The 16,518-nt window shown below is 54.4% G+C and overlaps 1 protein-coding gene across 4 annotated transcripts in view; it reads right to left on the reverse strand.

Moving 5' to 3' along the window:
• The window catches only part of SLC12A5 (solute carrier family 12 member 5), a 37,039-nt gene extending 21,996 nt beyond the window's left edge, over positions 1-15,043 (reverse strand). Inside the window, exons 1-4 of one of the 4 annotated variants that reach the window (XM_017653415.3) lie at positions 14,854-15,043; positions 1,522-1,616; positions 1,102-1,233; positions 569-715 (exon numbers count right to left, since the gene is read on the reverse strand). In XM_017653415.3, the coding sequence (XP_017508904.1) occupies positions 569-715; positions 1,102-1,233; positions 1,522-1,616; positions 14,854-14,974 (495 nt within the window). In that variant the 5' untranslated portion in view covers positions 14,975-15,043. Of the gene's footprint in view, positions 1-568; positions 716-1,101; positions 1,234-1,521; positions 1,617-7,309; positions 7,359-7,488; positions 7,730-7,755; positions 7,913-14,853 lie in introns of those variants that run through there. The other 3 variants (XM_017653417.3, XM_017653416.3, XM_017653418.3) reach the window with 3 other exon arrangements.
• Between the last annotated feature and the right edge of the window lie 1,475 nt (positions 15,044-16,518).

Raw genomic sequence — 16,518 nt, forward strand, 5'->3', positions numbered from 1 at the left:
CCATGCACATGGAAGAGGCGCAAAACTGCAGCAGGAGAGAACTCTGGAAATCCCAGCTTGGCCTCCAACCAGCTGTCTGACCTGAAACAAGTTGCTGCAATTCTCTAAGCCTCAGTTTCTCCATCTATAAAGTAGGCACACTAGCTTCAGCACTGGTTACCTCATGTGCAGAGGGGGCTTGAGGCTCACGTGTGAGGAAATGTAAAAATGACAAGACGTAGGTTTTAGTGAGCATTCCAGTTTTTATAGAGAAGATGGGAAGAATTCAGTTACAAAGCTGTTTGTGACATATACTCTCATTTTTTATGAGTCTGGACATACCAAAATGTTAAGTATTGTGGGATTACAGGTGAATTTTATTTCTTTCTGTACACCTATCTTTTTCATCAATGAATCTGCATTACTTGTGTAATTACACATACACACACACACACACACACACACACAGATTCAGACCTGCAAGGATCCTATGCTGGGGTTCCTATAAAAAGCTCAGGCCTCATGCATCCCCCAGGCCCCTGCTCAGCCCCAGCTGTCAAAGGGTGGGAGAGGGGAGGGTGTCACTCACACAAGAGCAGCAGATGAAGACCATGCAGAAGGACTCCATGATGCCTGCGATGCCCACTACCCAAGTGAGCCGCAGGAAGAGGATGACACCAAAGATGTTCTGCAGACACGGTAGGTACACGCCCATGAAGGTGCCCATGCGTGGGGCCTGCCAAGAGGCCAGTGTCAGTTTCTGCAGCCCTGATCACGGCCAAGACCCCAGGCCCACTTCTCCTCCCCATTACTCCAACCCCCACTTTGCTCCTCTCCATCCCCACCCCTTCATCCCTCTTCCCTGATTCTTATCCCTGTCCCTGCCTCCTCCCCTGCTCTCATCTGCCAGCCTTCACGCCTCCCTCGCTCATCCTTCAAGCCGGCCCCTGCCCCTTCCATCTCTATTCCCCATATCCTACCCCATCCCTCCCTCAGCCCCCCAAACTCCTGTCCCTCTGCCTCCATCACCCATCCCCTCATCTGAGTTCATTTTGCCTCCCCCATCCTCTCTTGCCCCACCGCCCCTTTCTGCCCTCATCCCTTCTTCCCCAAAGCCCTCACCTGCACTGGCTTCTTTTTTCCACCCTCATTGTTTTCTGCCTCTTCATGCTCCCTACTTCCCTGGGGCAAGTTGGTATAGTTGGCCAGGCCACTGAGCAAAGAGGACACCATGGGGCTGGTGTCCATCTCCTCCTGTGGATGGTGGGTGGCAGTGTTAGGATTCTGAGGCCCAGGGGAGGCAGGGAGGCGGAGAGATGGGGACAAGGAGCACAGGCCATAGAGGCTGGGAAATGATGGGGAAGGAGGAGGAGCAGGCAAAGAGAATGGGAAAGAGGACAGTATGGTAAGGAGAAGGGGTAGCGGGAACAAAAGGAAGAAGAGGAGGGATGGGGGAGGCTCAAGGAAGAAGGTGGGCATGAGGGAGAAATGTAGGAAAGGACCCTGTTCCCTAGGGAGGGAGGGAGCTGCTGAAGAACCCACCTCAAACAGGGCCATGTTCTTGCCTTCGTACTCCTTTCCCTTCTCTGTGTCGGTGTTGTTGATGAAGGGACTGCTCTCCTTGGGGTTGCCATCACCTGAGTAGGCAAAGGAGTCAGGGGTCTGGTACCAGTTGGTTGTCATCCATCTGCCTGGCATCTGGCTAAATGGCCACTTTAAGTCTTGAACCTCAGTTTGTACTTTGGAAAGATGGCGCTAATGCTACCTCCCCTGAAGAATTTTAGTTAACAGTGTGTATCATGTATCAAGAGCCTCATGCACTCCTTGGCACATACTAGGTAAGTACTTAATGAATGTGAGTGCTTGCTCTTAGAGTCCTGCTTTATTCACCAGTGTACCCTAGGGTCTCTAGGCTCTCCTCCTTGACCATTACTGGTGTTTTGGGGTGGAAATATGCTCTTTCCTGAGGGGAGGGCAGAGAATACTACAGCCTGAGTCCCCAAAGATACTCCACCTCTTGAAGAAGTGACCCCTTTTGGCACCTCTTAGGTCCTTCATTCATCTTCAGCCCACATGCTCTTTCTGAATGTCTACCATGTGCCAAGACTAGCACGGAGAGGGAGGGGGAGTAAAAGGCAGAATAAGCCCTTTTACTCACCTCAGGGGGCCCAAAGGCAGGGGAAATAAACCAGTAATCAAGAATGTCCAGCCCACAGTGACTGCGATGGTGGGGGTGAGGACTTGATAATAGGAGTGAATGTTGAAACTACAATGTTGTTCACATGAAACCTTCATAAGATTGTATATCAATGATACTTTAATGAAAAAAAAAGAACGTCTAACTCAGAGTGGTAAGTTCTGTGATAGAAGTTGAACAAGGGAACTGTGGGCACACAGAAGAGGCAATCAGCCCAGCCCAGGAGGCTTCCCAGAGGAAGTGACGTGTTGTCTAAGAACTGAAGGATGAGTAAGAGCTAGACTGGGAGAGAGGCCGGAGGGTGTTCCAAGCAGATGGAACAGCAGAACAGCATGTTCAATGGCCCAGAGGTGAAAATGAGCAGAGGGGGCTTAGACAGTTCACAGAGAGAGAACAGACTGAGCTGAAAGAAGTTTGATCTGGTTGGAGTCGGAGGAAGGGACGTGTGGGGAAGAGGTGCTTAAGGACGGCAGTGGCATGTGAAAAAAATGAGCCTGGAAGGTAAGTGTGGGCTGGGTCCTTAAAAAATGACTAGCAGGTGTGTTAAATATTTTGGACTTCATCCAGAGGACAATGAGAAGTCATTGAAAAGTTTCAGGCCAAGAAGTGCCATAAACAGACTTCTGGTTTTGTTTTGTTTTTTTAAGCAATCACTCTAGCTTTTAGATGAAGTATAAAGAAGCTAGTTAAAGATTTTCAGTCATCTGCACTAAGGCTGATGATGACCTACACAGAGCAAAGCAGGGCGATGGACAGACTCAAGAATTATTGGCACATATTTCTGTGCCAGATGTTTGGGGACATGGGAAGGAGGAATCTAGGATAACGCCTGGGGTTTCTGCATGGCTAAATGGGTGGGTGTGGTGCTGTTTGGTAAATGCAGAAAGGGAACCAGCACAACCTCCCTTACAGAATTTTGGTTGACAGCAGGTATAAAGAGCCTTGTGCACACCCTGGCACATGCTGGGCATGTAACGAACATTTGAGTGCTTCCTTGCTCTTGGGGGTTCTGCTTCATTCACCAGGGTACCCTAGACTCTCCAGGGTCCCCTCCTTGACCATAACTGGGCTCATAACTGGGGGTGGGGAAGATGCTGAATCTGATTGAGGGTGAGGTCCTGTAGGACACTCAAGTGAACATGTCCAGAAGCCACTTAGATATACAGATGAGACTGGGACCCAGGAGAGATGCTGGGTAGGAGAAAGAAATGGGAGTTACCCATGAAAAGGGGTATAGGAAGTGTGTGAAACTGTCTGCCTGGGTGAAGTCACCCAAGGAGGAAGTCTCTGGGCATCAAGAAAAGGATCCTTTCAAAGAGATATAAGGGACCTCCATAGGCACATTCTCTTGGCCCTAGCCATCACCCTTTCTTAGTTTCAGGGCTGAATTCCAATAGACATCCCTCAGGACCCTGAAGAAATTGCAGTGGCCAAATCCCAAGTGAAGCTGAGGCCCCATGAGTTCTGCATCTCCTCTCCCCTCATCTCCTGTCATTCTCTCTCCATCTCCAGCTGTCCAATTCATCTCCCATCCTTCTCCTGGAAACCTTCCTTAGTCACCCAACCAGGGTCCATTCCCAGAGCATTAACCTGTCATAAATCCAATCTCATTTTGACTTAAAATTGTGGAAGGGGGAAGAAGTGATGCCTCACCTACTCGAGGGAAACCCACCACCCACTGTCTCCTGCCACCACCTCCACCTCATTCATCAAGCCAGGAACTCATAGTCCCCAAGCAGAGCCCCCAACCAGCTCTTTCTTCTCCTCACATATGTGAGTTCCTGGGAATAGCAGACCCATCCTCCCAGAGGAGTTTGGCAGATAATAGATGCTCAGGAAAAAATCTTTGGAGGTAAATTCCCCCAGGCTCCCTTCCTGACCCCTGGGGTCTCAGAAGAGCTGTTTGGAGCCAGATATCAGGAAAAATAAAAGTGAGGTGTGTTCCTCATTCTTTTAAGATGCTGGCAAGATGCCTCCACACTATGGTGGGAACTAGAGGGATTGCGGGGGATAAGATGAGAAGAAATTTCTCACTGATTGCTAAAAAGGGCTGGAGTCAAGGAGATTTAAGTTCCAGTCCCAGCTTCACCAGACTGGGCAAGTCAAACTCTCTAAGCCTCGGTTTCCTCCTTTGCAACAGGATAATAATTGCACTTAACTCATAGTGCTGTTGTGGGGATTAAGTGAAATAACTATTGGATGTGCAAGTATAGTTGTGGCTGCTACTGTTACAATTATTCATACACGTGGTGCCCCACCCAACCCGGGCTCCTATCGCACACTCCTACCCCAACCGCAAGATTTAGGGGCCCTGTTTCCCGTGGCGCTGGATGCCTGTCCCCACGGCGTCCGTTCTTAGGGCCAAGACAGCCAGACGCGAGAGAGCCCCTCCTCTCGCCTCTCACGCCCCCTCCCAAGTCCCTACTCTTTCGTGGGGGCCTGGGGCGCGTGCGGGGCGGGAAGGGTGGCGTCCTGGCCGGGGACCCCGCAACTAGGCAGCCCCTTGCCGGTCTCCATGGCGACCACGCGGGCTGATAGCTCAGCGCGGAGACCAGGCGGCCACGCGCCCGCAGCCGCTTATGTAACGCGACGCGGAGCGCGAAGACAGACTCGCTGCCGGATCCAGCCAGGAGATGAGGGCATGGGAGAGGGGCACCTCGATAGGCTCGCCCTGAGTCCTTTACCCCTCGCTGTCTGGAAGGGACGCCAGGCTCCCAGCCTCGTCTGCCAGGGTTGATTTGGTCCCCTCCCTGGAATGCCCGGCGCATTGGTTGAGGTTGGAGGGGGCGACGGGTGAGCCTCATGAGTTCTCAGAGGAGCAGAACTGCGAAGGGGGAATTCGCCCTGATTCTCTAGAGCCAGGAGTCAGTATGATGGGGGAGCGCCAAGTGGTGCGCTCGCGAGAGGCAGGGCCAGACTGAGGCTCAGCCCTCTCTGCCCCCGCCCCCGTCCCCTGGGAGCTCTCAGCCCGAATCGGCTTTCAATTAAGCTGCGGCGGCCAGAGCTCTCCGGGAGGAAGCAGGAGAGCAGCGCGGGCTAAGGAGCCTCCCCGGGGGCCAGGAGCCAGGCCTGGGGGAATCCCCTAGCCAGACTGGGGGAGTGGAGGAGGTCGTCAGACCCCAAGGGGAAAGGAAACCCAGGGGTCAGAGACCATAGCCTTAGGTTCTTCTTTAGTCCAGAGGAGCCCACTTACTTGGGCCATTCCTACCTTCCCGAGGTCGGCACTCAGGTCCTCCTCTATACCCCCAAGAACCTAGGATCAGAGGGGCCAGGGAGTTCTCAGTCTGATGGTCTCTCTTCCCTCAAGCCCAGCAGGTCCTTAGAGCCCCCTATCACCATCCCTGGGCATTGCCCTCAGGCCTTCTCTCTCTGGGACCCAAAACACCTCACCCAGGTCCTGGTGACTCTAGTTCCAGGTCTTGAACCCTACAGAGAAAGGTTTCCAGATGGGCCTGCTACATTCAGAGTCTAGAAACTAATGGGGAGGGGACAGAACTGAGGGGAGTTACGGTTGGACTCCTGTTCCACACACATAGGTGCCTCTTTTCTAGGCCTCATGAGAACTGAATTAAACCCAGAGGCCCAGTAAGGTGACACCCTCAGGGTAGAGAAAGCTGGGACTGGGGAGTTAGGACCATACCACCATGTCTGGGGTTGGGGTGCAGATACGATCTCAGGCTGAGGCCCCATCCTCAGAGTAGAGACATCTGAATGTGATTCCGGATGGAAATGACCGCCCCCACCCTACTTCGTTCCCTGGACACCACGTCGAGATGCCTGGAACTGCTGCAGACTCGACTTTGCCAAACCCTCTCCCCCACGTCGCCTAAGCCTACTGGGGAGAGGGGCGGCTGCAGGGTAAGACAACCCCCAGGGTCACTGGAAAGATGGATGAGCTAGCTGGCAAGCCGGCAGTTCCAACCTCTGTATACCACTCAGCTCCAAGGAGGAAGAGAGGATCTCAGACAAAATATCGGGGACCCTGGGGTCCACAGCCTTCCCAAGCGGCCGCTTGGCTCGACTTAAATCCAGGATCAGAGGACTTCAAGTCAAGGCTGCCAGTCCCTGCAAGACCTCGCTGTATCAGCCCCTGGAACCTTTCGGCCATCCCCCGGGGGGACGTCTGCAGGAGTCTCGGCCCAGAGGGTCAAGCAATGCCCAGGGGAGCGTTTGAAGGCGCAGAGCTCAGACAGCTGGAGCGGGAGGCGCGCTAGTGCGCAAGGGACGCAGCGCCGCTGAAGGGTGGGGGGTGGGGGCGGCTGACAGCAGTGATGGATGGCTGAGACCGCTGGGGGGCAGAGGGGGGCCTGCGAGCCCGAGGGGTGGCTGGCCCCAAAGACCTCGGAGTAGGGAACCGCGGAGGAGGGCGGGGGAGAGCCGGAACAGCGAAAGGACTTGTTCCAAGCCCCTAGGCTCCAAGCGAGTCTCCGCACCCACCGCAGCGCGTCCGCAGTGTCCGTGCCGCGGCGCCGGGGATTCAGCCGCTGGGACCCCATTCCTGAGGCCTAACTGGGGAAGCTTAGCAGAACTGAAGGGAAAGGCTCACCCCTGCCCCGCCCTGGCAACCTCACTGCTAGCCCAGGACTGATAGGAAGGGCAAAGAGGGAGGAAATGAGGGTGATCTTGCTTCCCGTCCAGAATAGGAACCCACGGGGACGCAAGAGGGAGAGAAAGATTCCGAAGAGTAGAACTGAAAATCTCCGGAGGAGGTACGCTTCAGTCTGAGGTCGGACCTCGGTCAGCTTTGGGGGAGAGGGCCCGGATTGCACCAAGTGTCCGCTTAAGGAGACACCGCAGCCCGGACGGGGCTGTCATATGGCTCCAGCCCCTAATGGCACCTTTCCCCCACCTTTCAGCTGGAAGTCTCAAAACGAGGGACTGCAGCAGACTAAGCCCCCCACCCCCCACCCCCACGCCGCCGGTCAACACTCTGCGCCAGGACGCCGGGGTCCCTTTCTGAGGAAAGAAGCCCTCCTCCTGCCCGACGAGCTCCACGTCAGCCCACGCGAGCTCTCCCATCCCCTTCCCACAGCCTCCCCCGCTTAGCTAACCCACATCTGCTCCCGGGCCTTGGGCAACCGCTCCCCCGCCCCCGCCCCCAGCCCTGCCCCCGGGCGCCGCGCATTCCAGCACCTCGGACAGCGCCTGGCGCATTCCAATGGAGCCAGGCTGCAGGCCGCCGTGGGCGCCCACCGCCCTGGTCACTCCCAGCCTCTTCACTGAAGGAGGCGGCCCCCCGCTCTTCTTCTAGCCCCAGAGCTGCCTTCTCTCCTCGCCGCCCCCTCCCTCACCACCCCCGGACCGCTGCTTACCGGGGTTGGCTCCCCCATCGCCGTCCTCGCAGTCCGTCAGGTTGTTTAGCATGGTGGCGGCGCGGCGCCGGGCTTGGGGATGGCCGCGCCGCCTCGCCCGCGCCCCTCTGCCCGCCTTCGCCGCTCTCTCACTCGCTCTAGCTCTCTCTCGCTCTCCGCTCCACGAAGGAAGAAGCTGCAGTGCCCGCCCGCCCGGCGCACACACACTCGCACACGGACACACGCTCACACCCGCGCGCGCCCCCTCTCAGCGGCGGCGCTGCTCACCTCATCCCGTATGCAGGAGGCGTGAGCCACTGGCGAGGTTTTGGGGGGGAGCGCAGGAGGGAGGAAAAAGAGGGGACGAGGAGCCGGCAGAGCGCGACTGGAGGTCCCCTTGCACGAAAACTGGGGGCTTGCAAGGGTGGGATGGAGGGGGTGCTGCTGGGGACGGGGGTCTCTTCTCCCTTGAGCAGACGCATCTCTGCCCGCCCCCCGCTCTCCAGCGCAGGCGGGGCCGGCACGTGGGCAGGTGCCATCCCGCGCCCTAAAAATAACGGCAGGGAACTAGGTCGCGGCCGCGGGGAGGCGGCCCCGCAGCGGCTGCCTGACTAGGGGTCTGGGATGACCCCTAGAGGGAAGTCGAGGGAGACTGAGGCGGCGGGGGTGGGGCGCCAAGGAATATAGGTCCCTGGGGAGCTGTCTGCAAAGCCATCCTTGAAGAGGGGTGCAGAATCAGGCCCTCTTTCATATCCCTGTTCAAGAGGTTGAAACTGGGGGTGTGTAGAGGCCAGAGCTCTTAACTGAAGCACTGTGCTGCCCCCAGGGAGGTTCAGGGTCACTGGGCTGAACTGTCTGGTTCACCCTGTCTTAAAAAGGGAGAAGTGGAGGCTGAAGAGTTGCAGTGAAGGCTTTCATTGTGCTTAGATTGACAAGAGCCCTAGCATCCCACCCTCAAGATAAATGCCTGGAGTCCACAGACAGGGCCCTTCTGACTGTAGCATGACCCTGGGAAGGAGATGTGGTGAAGAGAGAAGGCAGAAGTGAGGCTCCAGGGAGCGCTGACTCCCCACTGGGGATGGTGCAGCCTCTAGAGAAGGCAAGCGTTTCTGAGGCTAGCCTGGGGCACAGTGGGGGAGGGGGAAATGAGGCCGCCTGTCCGTTAGGAACCAGATTTTCTCCTGTGGCAGGAGTGTCTAATCCCCTAATCCATGATTGCTTTCTGAGGATTCCAGAGCCAACATGCTCTCTGTGTCCTCCCCCTCCCCTGACACCAGTCCCCCAGAAGCTTGATTGTCCTGGGACCTCTCAGCACTCCTAGACTCCAGACTTGAGCCAGTGGTAGAGACATCTCAGGGAGCAGTATTGAAGATTTGGACCCCTGAGGATTTAGAACTAAACATCCAAGGGTGAGAGCAGATGAAGGGGAAATGATTTTCAGACTCACCCTGGCCTCTAAGACTAGCCCTCTAAAATCCAGGAGAGTTCCAGGACTGAAGAGGATCCTGTCAATCTTCTTATCTAAGGCATGGCTTTCATTTTACAGATGCAAAAATGCAGGCTCAAAGAGGGGGAATGGTTGCCTGTGAACACAATACCAGTGAATGGCAGTACTTGGTCTAGAATCCAGTTTGCTTTATTCGTTTAGGACTCTTTTCCTCACTATACCTGTTTTTAAGCTGGTCCTGCCTCCAATAGAAGGGACAAGGATACAGTCATGCCCGAACTCTTCAGATGCCTCTGATTCTTGGTAACTAAAAAGGACAGAGACTGGGTCTGAGATGAGCTCTCTCCCTTTTCTTGGGCTAAAACTTCAGAGGTTGCAGGACTGGAGTGGCCTCTCAGCTTGCAACTGGAAGTGAACCCAGAAGACCTTCAAGGTCCTAAAAGGCCACCTATATGAATGAAGACCCGGTTCTAGGAGGTGACTTTTCAGAACCATGTTCAGAGCCTGCTCCTCCCATCCCATTGTACACATTCACCAATGGCTTCAGATTGGGTCAGTCATGGCATCTTGAACAGCTGGCTGCAAGGAGCCTCTGAGGGCTGCACCAGTAAGGTGTCACTGCCACTGGGATTATGGGTGCTCAAGGGACTCTTTAGGGTGGAGACCTAGCTATTCGGACAAGGTGTGAGAATTGGTCTTCCTGGCTTTCCCAGTGAGAAAACCACATACACAAAATGTAATGAGATGAGTTTGGACTGACAACAGGAGTTAAAAGGATAGCAGGTGGGTAGGCCAGTGTTCAAGAATTTCTAGGCACTCCACTACACACAGACCACCACTACCACCAGTGTCATGGTTTTCCACTATTCTCCAGAGACAGGTAACATAGTAAAAATGTGTGGTATGTTTGTCTGAGAAATGCTGTGAAATAAATTAACAGCTGAGGTTTTTCACCCATTCCAGGTCTGGGATATTCCCCCGGTGTCTTTCCCTTCATTTGTGATCCAGAGCCCTGGCCACTCAGAAACTGATCCCAGGCCTGGGGGAAACCTGGATCCCAGGGGAGCATAGGGGAAGGCAGGGCATCTCTTTCCCTGGGCATCTCAACTGTCCACCCTCACCAGAGCTCCTATCTCACGAGGCATCTGAGATTCAGGAGACAGTGGTGCCATCCTACTCTCTGCCCCCAAACTCTGTGTTTGTTGGGGAGATAATGAAGCCTTCTCTCTGGGCTTCATTCTGTAAAATGAAAGGGTTAGGCTGCAAAATCTATGGGACTTCCTCTCACTCTGAAGACTTTGTGGTATCTCCATTTATCTCTGAACAAAGCCTGGAGCCCTTTGCAAGGAGCCCAGACCAAGTGAGGCAACAGCCCCAGGGAGAGACCCCACCCTTTTGAGGCACACCCTCCACCTTTCAAGGAGACTGGTCCCTAGTCTGGCCTCAGGCCAACCCTCTGTACTGAAGCTTTGAGAAAATTGCAGGCACTTCCTGTATTGCCAGCCTGGCCTTGGCCAGTAAGGTCATCAGTAAGGTGACCCTTAGCTCTGAGCCCCAGGAACATGGCTGTCAGCCCACCCTAAGCCCTAGGAAGATCTAGGGCTAGGGGAACCCTCTCATTAAAGCAACACAAGATGCAGAGCTGAGCAGGGTCCTATTTCTGAATTCTGAGTCTCTAAGATTCATCACCCTCACTCCTACCTTATTCTCTCAGAGAGAAAAAAGTTCAGGGAAGCTACCCCCTAAGTATCAGGATTGGGAACTGGAAGAGACTTGATAAATTATTTTTTTACTACTCCTCATTTATGAGGAAATTGGGGTCCAGAAATGGAAAGATACAGATTTTCTTCATGGTGCGAACTTGTGGCAGACTGCAGGTAGGATCCAGCTCCCTGACCTCCAGCCCAGGGCTCCATCCACTGAACCAGGAAGAGAGGATGTTTGGAGGAAGGTGCAGCCACCTGACAGGGCCCATTTTCCACGGGAGGCAGGCGGAGGTTCCTTCTTAAGGCTCAGTCCTATCCATCCTTATGTCCATATCATTCTTCCCATGATCTAACCCCCCTCCCCCAGCTCTGGTTTTGTGGAGCCAACACTCTAAACGCCCTCCTTCACTCAGCTCTCCCTAACCTCCGTGCAGCATCCTCCAGACCCCAAAGCCTCACAGTGAACTGATGAGTCCAGTGCACAGCACACCCCACACACACAGGGCTCACTGCAGAGCACGTCAACCACCATCATCTCCGTGGCAACGGGGGCTTAATTAACAGGCTGCAGCCCTGTCACCATGGCAATGGCACCCCAACAGCCCCTCATTCACCTACAGATTCAGCCCATCATCCCTCTCTCTCAGTCTGGACCCCCTTTTCACTGCACTTACCCCTCACCCCTATCCCACCTGGAGAGCTGGTGCCTGCAGATCGCTCTGGTTCATTGAGAAGAGGGGAGGGGAGATGAGGGGGGCGAGAAAGAGAGAGAGAGAGAGAGAGAGAGAGAGAGAGAGAGCGAGAGCAGCCCATCACCATGGCAACTGCAGCCCGTTCATAACCAGTTTGTTGCCATGGAGATTCCCAGGGCTCACCTTGGGCTGAGGTACTGGACAGTGGATTCTAAGTCCTGCCTTGAGGAGTGATTGACTGGAGAACTCCTTGAATAGGCTGAAGATCTCCAGATCAAATATGTATACCAATAACTCAGTGTCATCCTTCCCAATTTACAGATAGAGATACTGAAACATGAGGTTTGGGCATGGGGAAAGCAAAGCACTTCACCCTCTAGATCATCACCCTTTATGGCTAGAAGGACCCTCAGATAGCTAGCTTCCTGTTCAACTACTTTACACTACAGATGGGGAAGTTGAGGCCCAGAGAGGGGAAGCAAGTTGCCCAAGGCCACACCACAGAGCCTGAGCTACAGCATGCTGGGACTATACTGCAGTGTTTCTCCATCCCCCAGGCATAAAGTAACCCCCTCTCCCTCTGCAGGGGCACATCCCAACTCCTGTTAGTCTTAATCCAGGCCCAGGTCGCTTTCCAGTGTCCTGTCTTGCTCCAGAGAAACTGAATCACAGCAGGAAATGGTGTAAAGGGGTGAGGGAGTAGCTCAGAGTTGTCAGAACTGGCACCCAGGCCTGTCCGGATGCCTCCAGGAGGACTGAAGGATCTGCCAGGCACCAGTGACCAAGGTGTGAGGCCATGTCACCACCAATTTTCCCATGGTACAGATGAGGCAACTGAGGCCTGGGGGCTGCAGCCCAGGGTTAGTGGTAGATTTGAGCATCAGCCTCTGACTTGCTTCTTTCACCCCCATGAGTTGTGTTTCCACCTATAGCTGATCCTCTCTGGCAGCAGGAAGCACCTTTAGGGACAAAACTCTAATCGCTTTGTCCAGAATGAAAGATAATGCTTATATACAATGACCTGCCAAACCTCCTTTCCCCACCTTCCACATGCTGCCATGTCTCCCTGTGGGCCAAGGTGAGGACAAGGATGGGCGGGAGCATCCCCCTGGGGCCAGAGGGGTGACACAACACTATGTGAAAGATACACAGATTCCAGTGTCTCCTCAGGAGCCCTTGTCTACTTCCCCCTTCAGGGAACTATGGGGAGCTTTTGGAGGCTCAGGGCCTCAGAAATTTAAGTCACGCAAATCATTCTTAAGATAGAATGTACAGTAAACTCAGGCACACAGGGACGCACCCCACAGGCAGGCACCCTGGCATCCAGTGACACACAAAGCACTGACTCACTGACCACCCCACAGGTCATCAGAGCCAGCGTGGAGGCTCCTCCCTTGACACACATACACACCACCTCCGCCACAAGCATGCAGCACTCCAGATTCACAGTATTTACACACATCCGCACACCGAAAACTGGGAGCCATATTTTACCTCTCAATATGCAGGAACTTGGAAATGAGAATGGACAACCAAGTAATCACCTTGGGATAAGAGAAAGGGCCATCTTATTCTCAGGCCAGGGGTTGGGGAATGGATGGAAGAAAGGGGTAGGGGAGAAGGAGCCTATTCCCCCTCTCACCTGATGAGCATTAAGCACCTACTAAGTGCCAGACTGTGGGCTTGCAACTCAGAACACAAAGATAAAAGGGTATGGTTCCCGCTCTGGAGATGCAGGAGACACACAAGTAAATAACTCCCATCCATTGGGACATGTGCGTAACGGTGCAGTGGGTGGGCAGACCAGGAGTGATTGCCTCTGCCTAGGAGTGAGGGAAAGTAAAAAAGGTTTTCAGGAGAGGTTAAATGAGCCATAACTCACAGAGTGAGTAGGAGTTTCTCTGGCTAATAGAGGCAGGGATATGAACACAAGCAGGTGTACCAGGAGCAGGTGAGGAAAGAGTTTGAGTGACAGACTCAAGGCTGTGGCCTTTACCCTACAAGCTACAGGGAGCTTGTGTGGAAGATGGCCACTACAGGATCGGAGGCAGGCAGACCAGTGAGGAGGCTGTGGTCTTGGCCGTCTGAGAAATGGTGGAGCTTTGGACCAGGATGATAGTGAAGGAAAGTTATGGCCAGATTCAGCTTGTTTGGGAGGTGGGGTGGCCAAGGTATGAGGACCGATTAGATCTGGTGAAAAGATAAAAGGAGGCGTTGAGAATGGCTCCTGAAGTTCTGACTTAAATCTGTAAGGGTGGTAAGGACAGTCATGAAAATGAGAAAAGGGGCAGACAGATTATAGGAAAGACATAAAGAGTAGGAGCCCAAGAAATCTGAGTGGCCATGAGCAGGATGTTCAGGAGACGGTTGGTTTACAGGACTGGAGCTCTGCCGAAATTCAGGCCTCAGTTTGGTCATCTATACAATGAGGGGGTTGGCCAAAGAAACTCGTAAAGGGCCCCTCTAGGGTTTGGAGTGTTTAGTTTTGCTGGGGTCAGTGAGCTCACCTGCGGCTCAGCAGCGACCCCTGGCGGCCCGGGGAGGCTCTTCCTCCTCCCAGTGCTGGGGCCACTCCAGGCGGATTCGCCTCACGGCGTTTCTTCCAGACCTGAGGGGTGCAGAGCCAGGGAGGGGACCCCTGACAAATACCCCTGGGGAGCAGGCTGTGTGTGCATCAAGGACGGTAGTTCTTCACCTAAAACTAAACGGATCCTTCCCTTCATCTCTCTTCTGTACCCTGCAACTCCCATTACATGACTCCACTGCTGCACTGGGCCGTGGAGGAGGACGCCCCCAAACCCGCCTGAACTGGCTCCACCCAGCCCTCTAGAGCTGGAGCGGAGGGAGCTAAGTGGGTCCCGAGGGTCGGGACCGGATTCCCCACGGAATCCTCCCAATATCTAGCTGCCCGGGCTCCAGACTAACTTCTCTTTCTCCCTTCTTCCTAGGACATCGGGCCCTGTCCGGATGCCTCCAGGGGGACTGAAGGATCTGCCAGGCACCAGTGACCAGCAGTACCAGACCCTGTCTCAAAACCCCGGCTCATTTTAACTCCTGCCCTCGACCCCACCCCTAGCCTCCTGGCCCAACCCTTTCCCCTCTGGTCCCGCCCTTTGCTGCCCGCGAACTGAGCTAGTCCTGCCTCCCCGCGTTGGCTCTGGACCCACTCCTTCCCCTGGTTCCATCTTCTCTCCTCCTGTTCCGCCCTCTACCCGAGATGATCCTACACCTTAAGTGCCCGCCGGCCCATCACCCATGACCCAAGCCCCTCTATCACAAGATCCGCCCTTTCGCTTCTAGCCCCACCCTCTTCCATATGACCACGCCCACCTCGGATTTGGCTCCTCCCGTCACCATTTCCCATCCAAATCTCCCCCGGCCCCCTAGGTTCCAGTTCCTCTAAGGTCTCCGGCCCTCAGCCGGGACCACCCACCACCAACCCTTGCCCCGCCCCCTTCCAGCAGAAAACCCGCCCAGGGTGGTCCCGCCCCTTCTGTCGCCCCGCCCCGCTCCTGTAGGCCCCGCCCCCTGCGGCCTCTACCTTTGGCGTCTTCCCCCGAGAGGTGGCGGAGATCCGCAGTCGAACGCCGGTGGGACTCTGGGTCAGGGGTCCCGGCGGGCCCCGCGGGGGGCAGCGAGGTGACAGTGAATCGGCGGCTCATGGTGCAGACGTTGGGGCCGGGAGGCCGCGGTGTGGGCCTGGATCGCACAAGTGGCAACAGCCCGGCTCTAGGAGGCAGAAAGAGCAATTCCCCCCGCCTGCCGCCCCCTACCGGACGCGGCGCCGCTCAGGGTCCTAGTGCCCGCTGTGCGGAGTCGCTTAAATCTGGCCATTTCGGTCCAAGGCCCTGCGTTCTTCGTAACACTGGAAACGCCTGAGCATCCTACCCGCAGCTGAGAGCCTTCCCTACACCAGAGGCCCCAGTGTGTGGCTCCTGGAACCTGGGCCACCTCTGCTGCTGTCTCCTAAACACCTGAGTTTCATTCACGCATTTCATTCATTTAGTACATCTAGATAGCACTCCTGTGTTTCAGGTAATGGTGCTATACCCGGGTGGTACAGCATCGAATGAGATCAACTGGCTTCCTGCCCTCCTGTGGCTTAAATTCTAACGAGGAGTGAGAGGACATATAAGTGAGCAAACTCATAGACAAGATGATTTGCGATTGTGGTATATAAGAGGAAGATCCAGCCAGTGAGGTTGGAGAAACCTAGGGACCAAGTGAAGAAAAACTCCAGGGGAAAGTGCGTTATCAACTGTCAAATAAGCTGAGAGATGGTGTAGGATGCATACAGAAGAGTACCATGGCATCTGGCTACAGGAAGGTTATAGACGGCTTTGAAGAGTAATTTCAGTAGTGTAGTTAGGTGGGAACCAGGTGGAAGAAGTCCTCTGAACCCCTCCTTAAACTCCCACTTGGGCCCCAGGTCTGGGAGATGATCAAATCTGATCAAGCCTGCCACCTTCACTCACCTGCCTCAACCTGTAGTTAGGTGTCTCCTGCTGTCCTGTGGGGTCAAATCCATACTCCTCAGCCTGGCACTGGGCCCTCCCATCTAACCCAGGACACCATTCCTGTCTCAGCCATCCCAGAGTCCTCTCTGCATCCCTTTCGTCCACCTGCCAAAACCACACTGTAGAGTTCTGAGTCACTAGTAGTTCCCTCCAACACCCCGTTTTTTTCTCTTCTGCTAGCATTTGCACATTCAAATCCCACTGTCACTACGCACCAGTTATGAGACTTCAGGTGTACCTCTCTGTTCCTCAGTCACCTTATTCATAAAATGGGGGTAGGGAGTGATGACAGCAGTTCAAGCAGCTACAAATTGAGAGTAGTGCCTGTCCTGTAGGGTTGTTTAGGGACTGGCTGTGTTAACACACATATAAGCACATGGAGCAGTGCCTGGCATATAGTCAGAGTTGTGTTGGGGTAGCTACTGTCATCATGCATATGATCCACATTTTATTTATCCACCACCTCACCTCTGCTGATGTTACCAATTTCTCTCTATACAAACAATGCTGCAATTACCACCCTATGTGTCATTTCCACACATGTGTGAGGGGCAGAGAGTAGGCACAATTTCAGGTGTAATGGTTCTTGGTAAATTACCCTCTAAGAAGACAGGCCTACTTTCACAGGAAGAAACTCTTGCTCATCCTTCCAGATTCAGTTCAAGCTGAAATGTCATTTTGATTCAGCC

The sequence above is a fragment of the Manis javanica genome, chromosome 5 (assembly GCF_040802235.1).
Source record: "Manis javanica isolate MJ-LG chromosome 5, MJ_LKY, whole genome shotgun sequence".
NCBI lineage: Eukaryota > Metazoa > Chordata > Mammalia > Pholidota > Manidae > Manis > Manis javanica.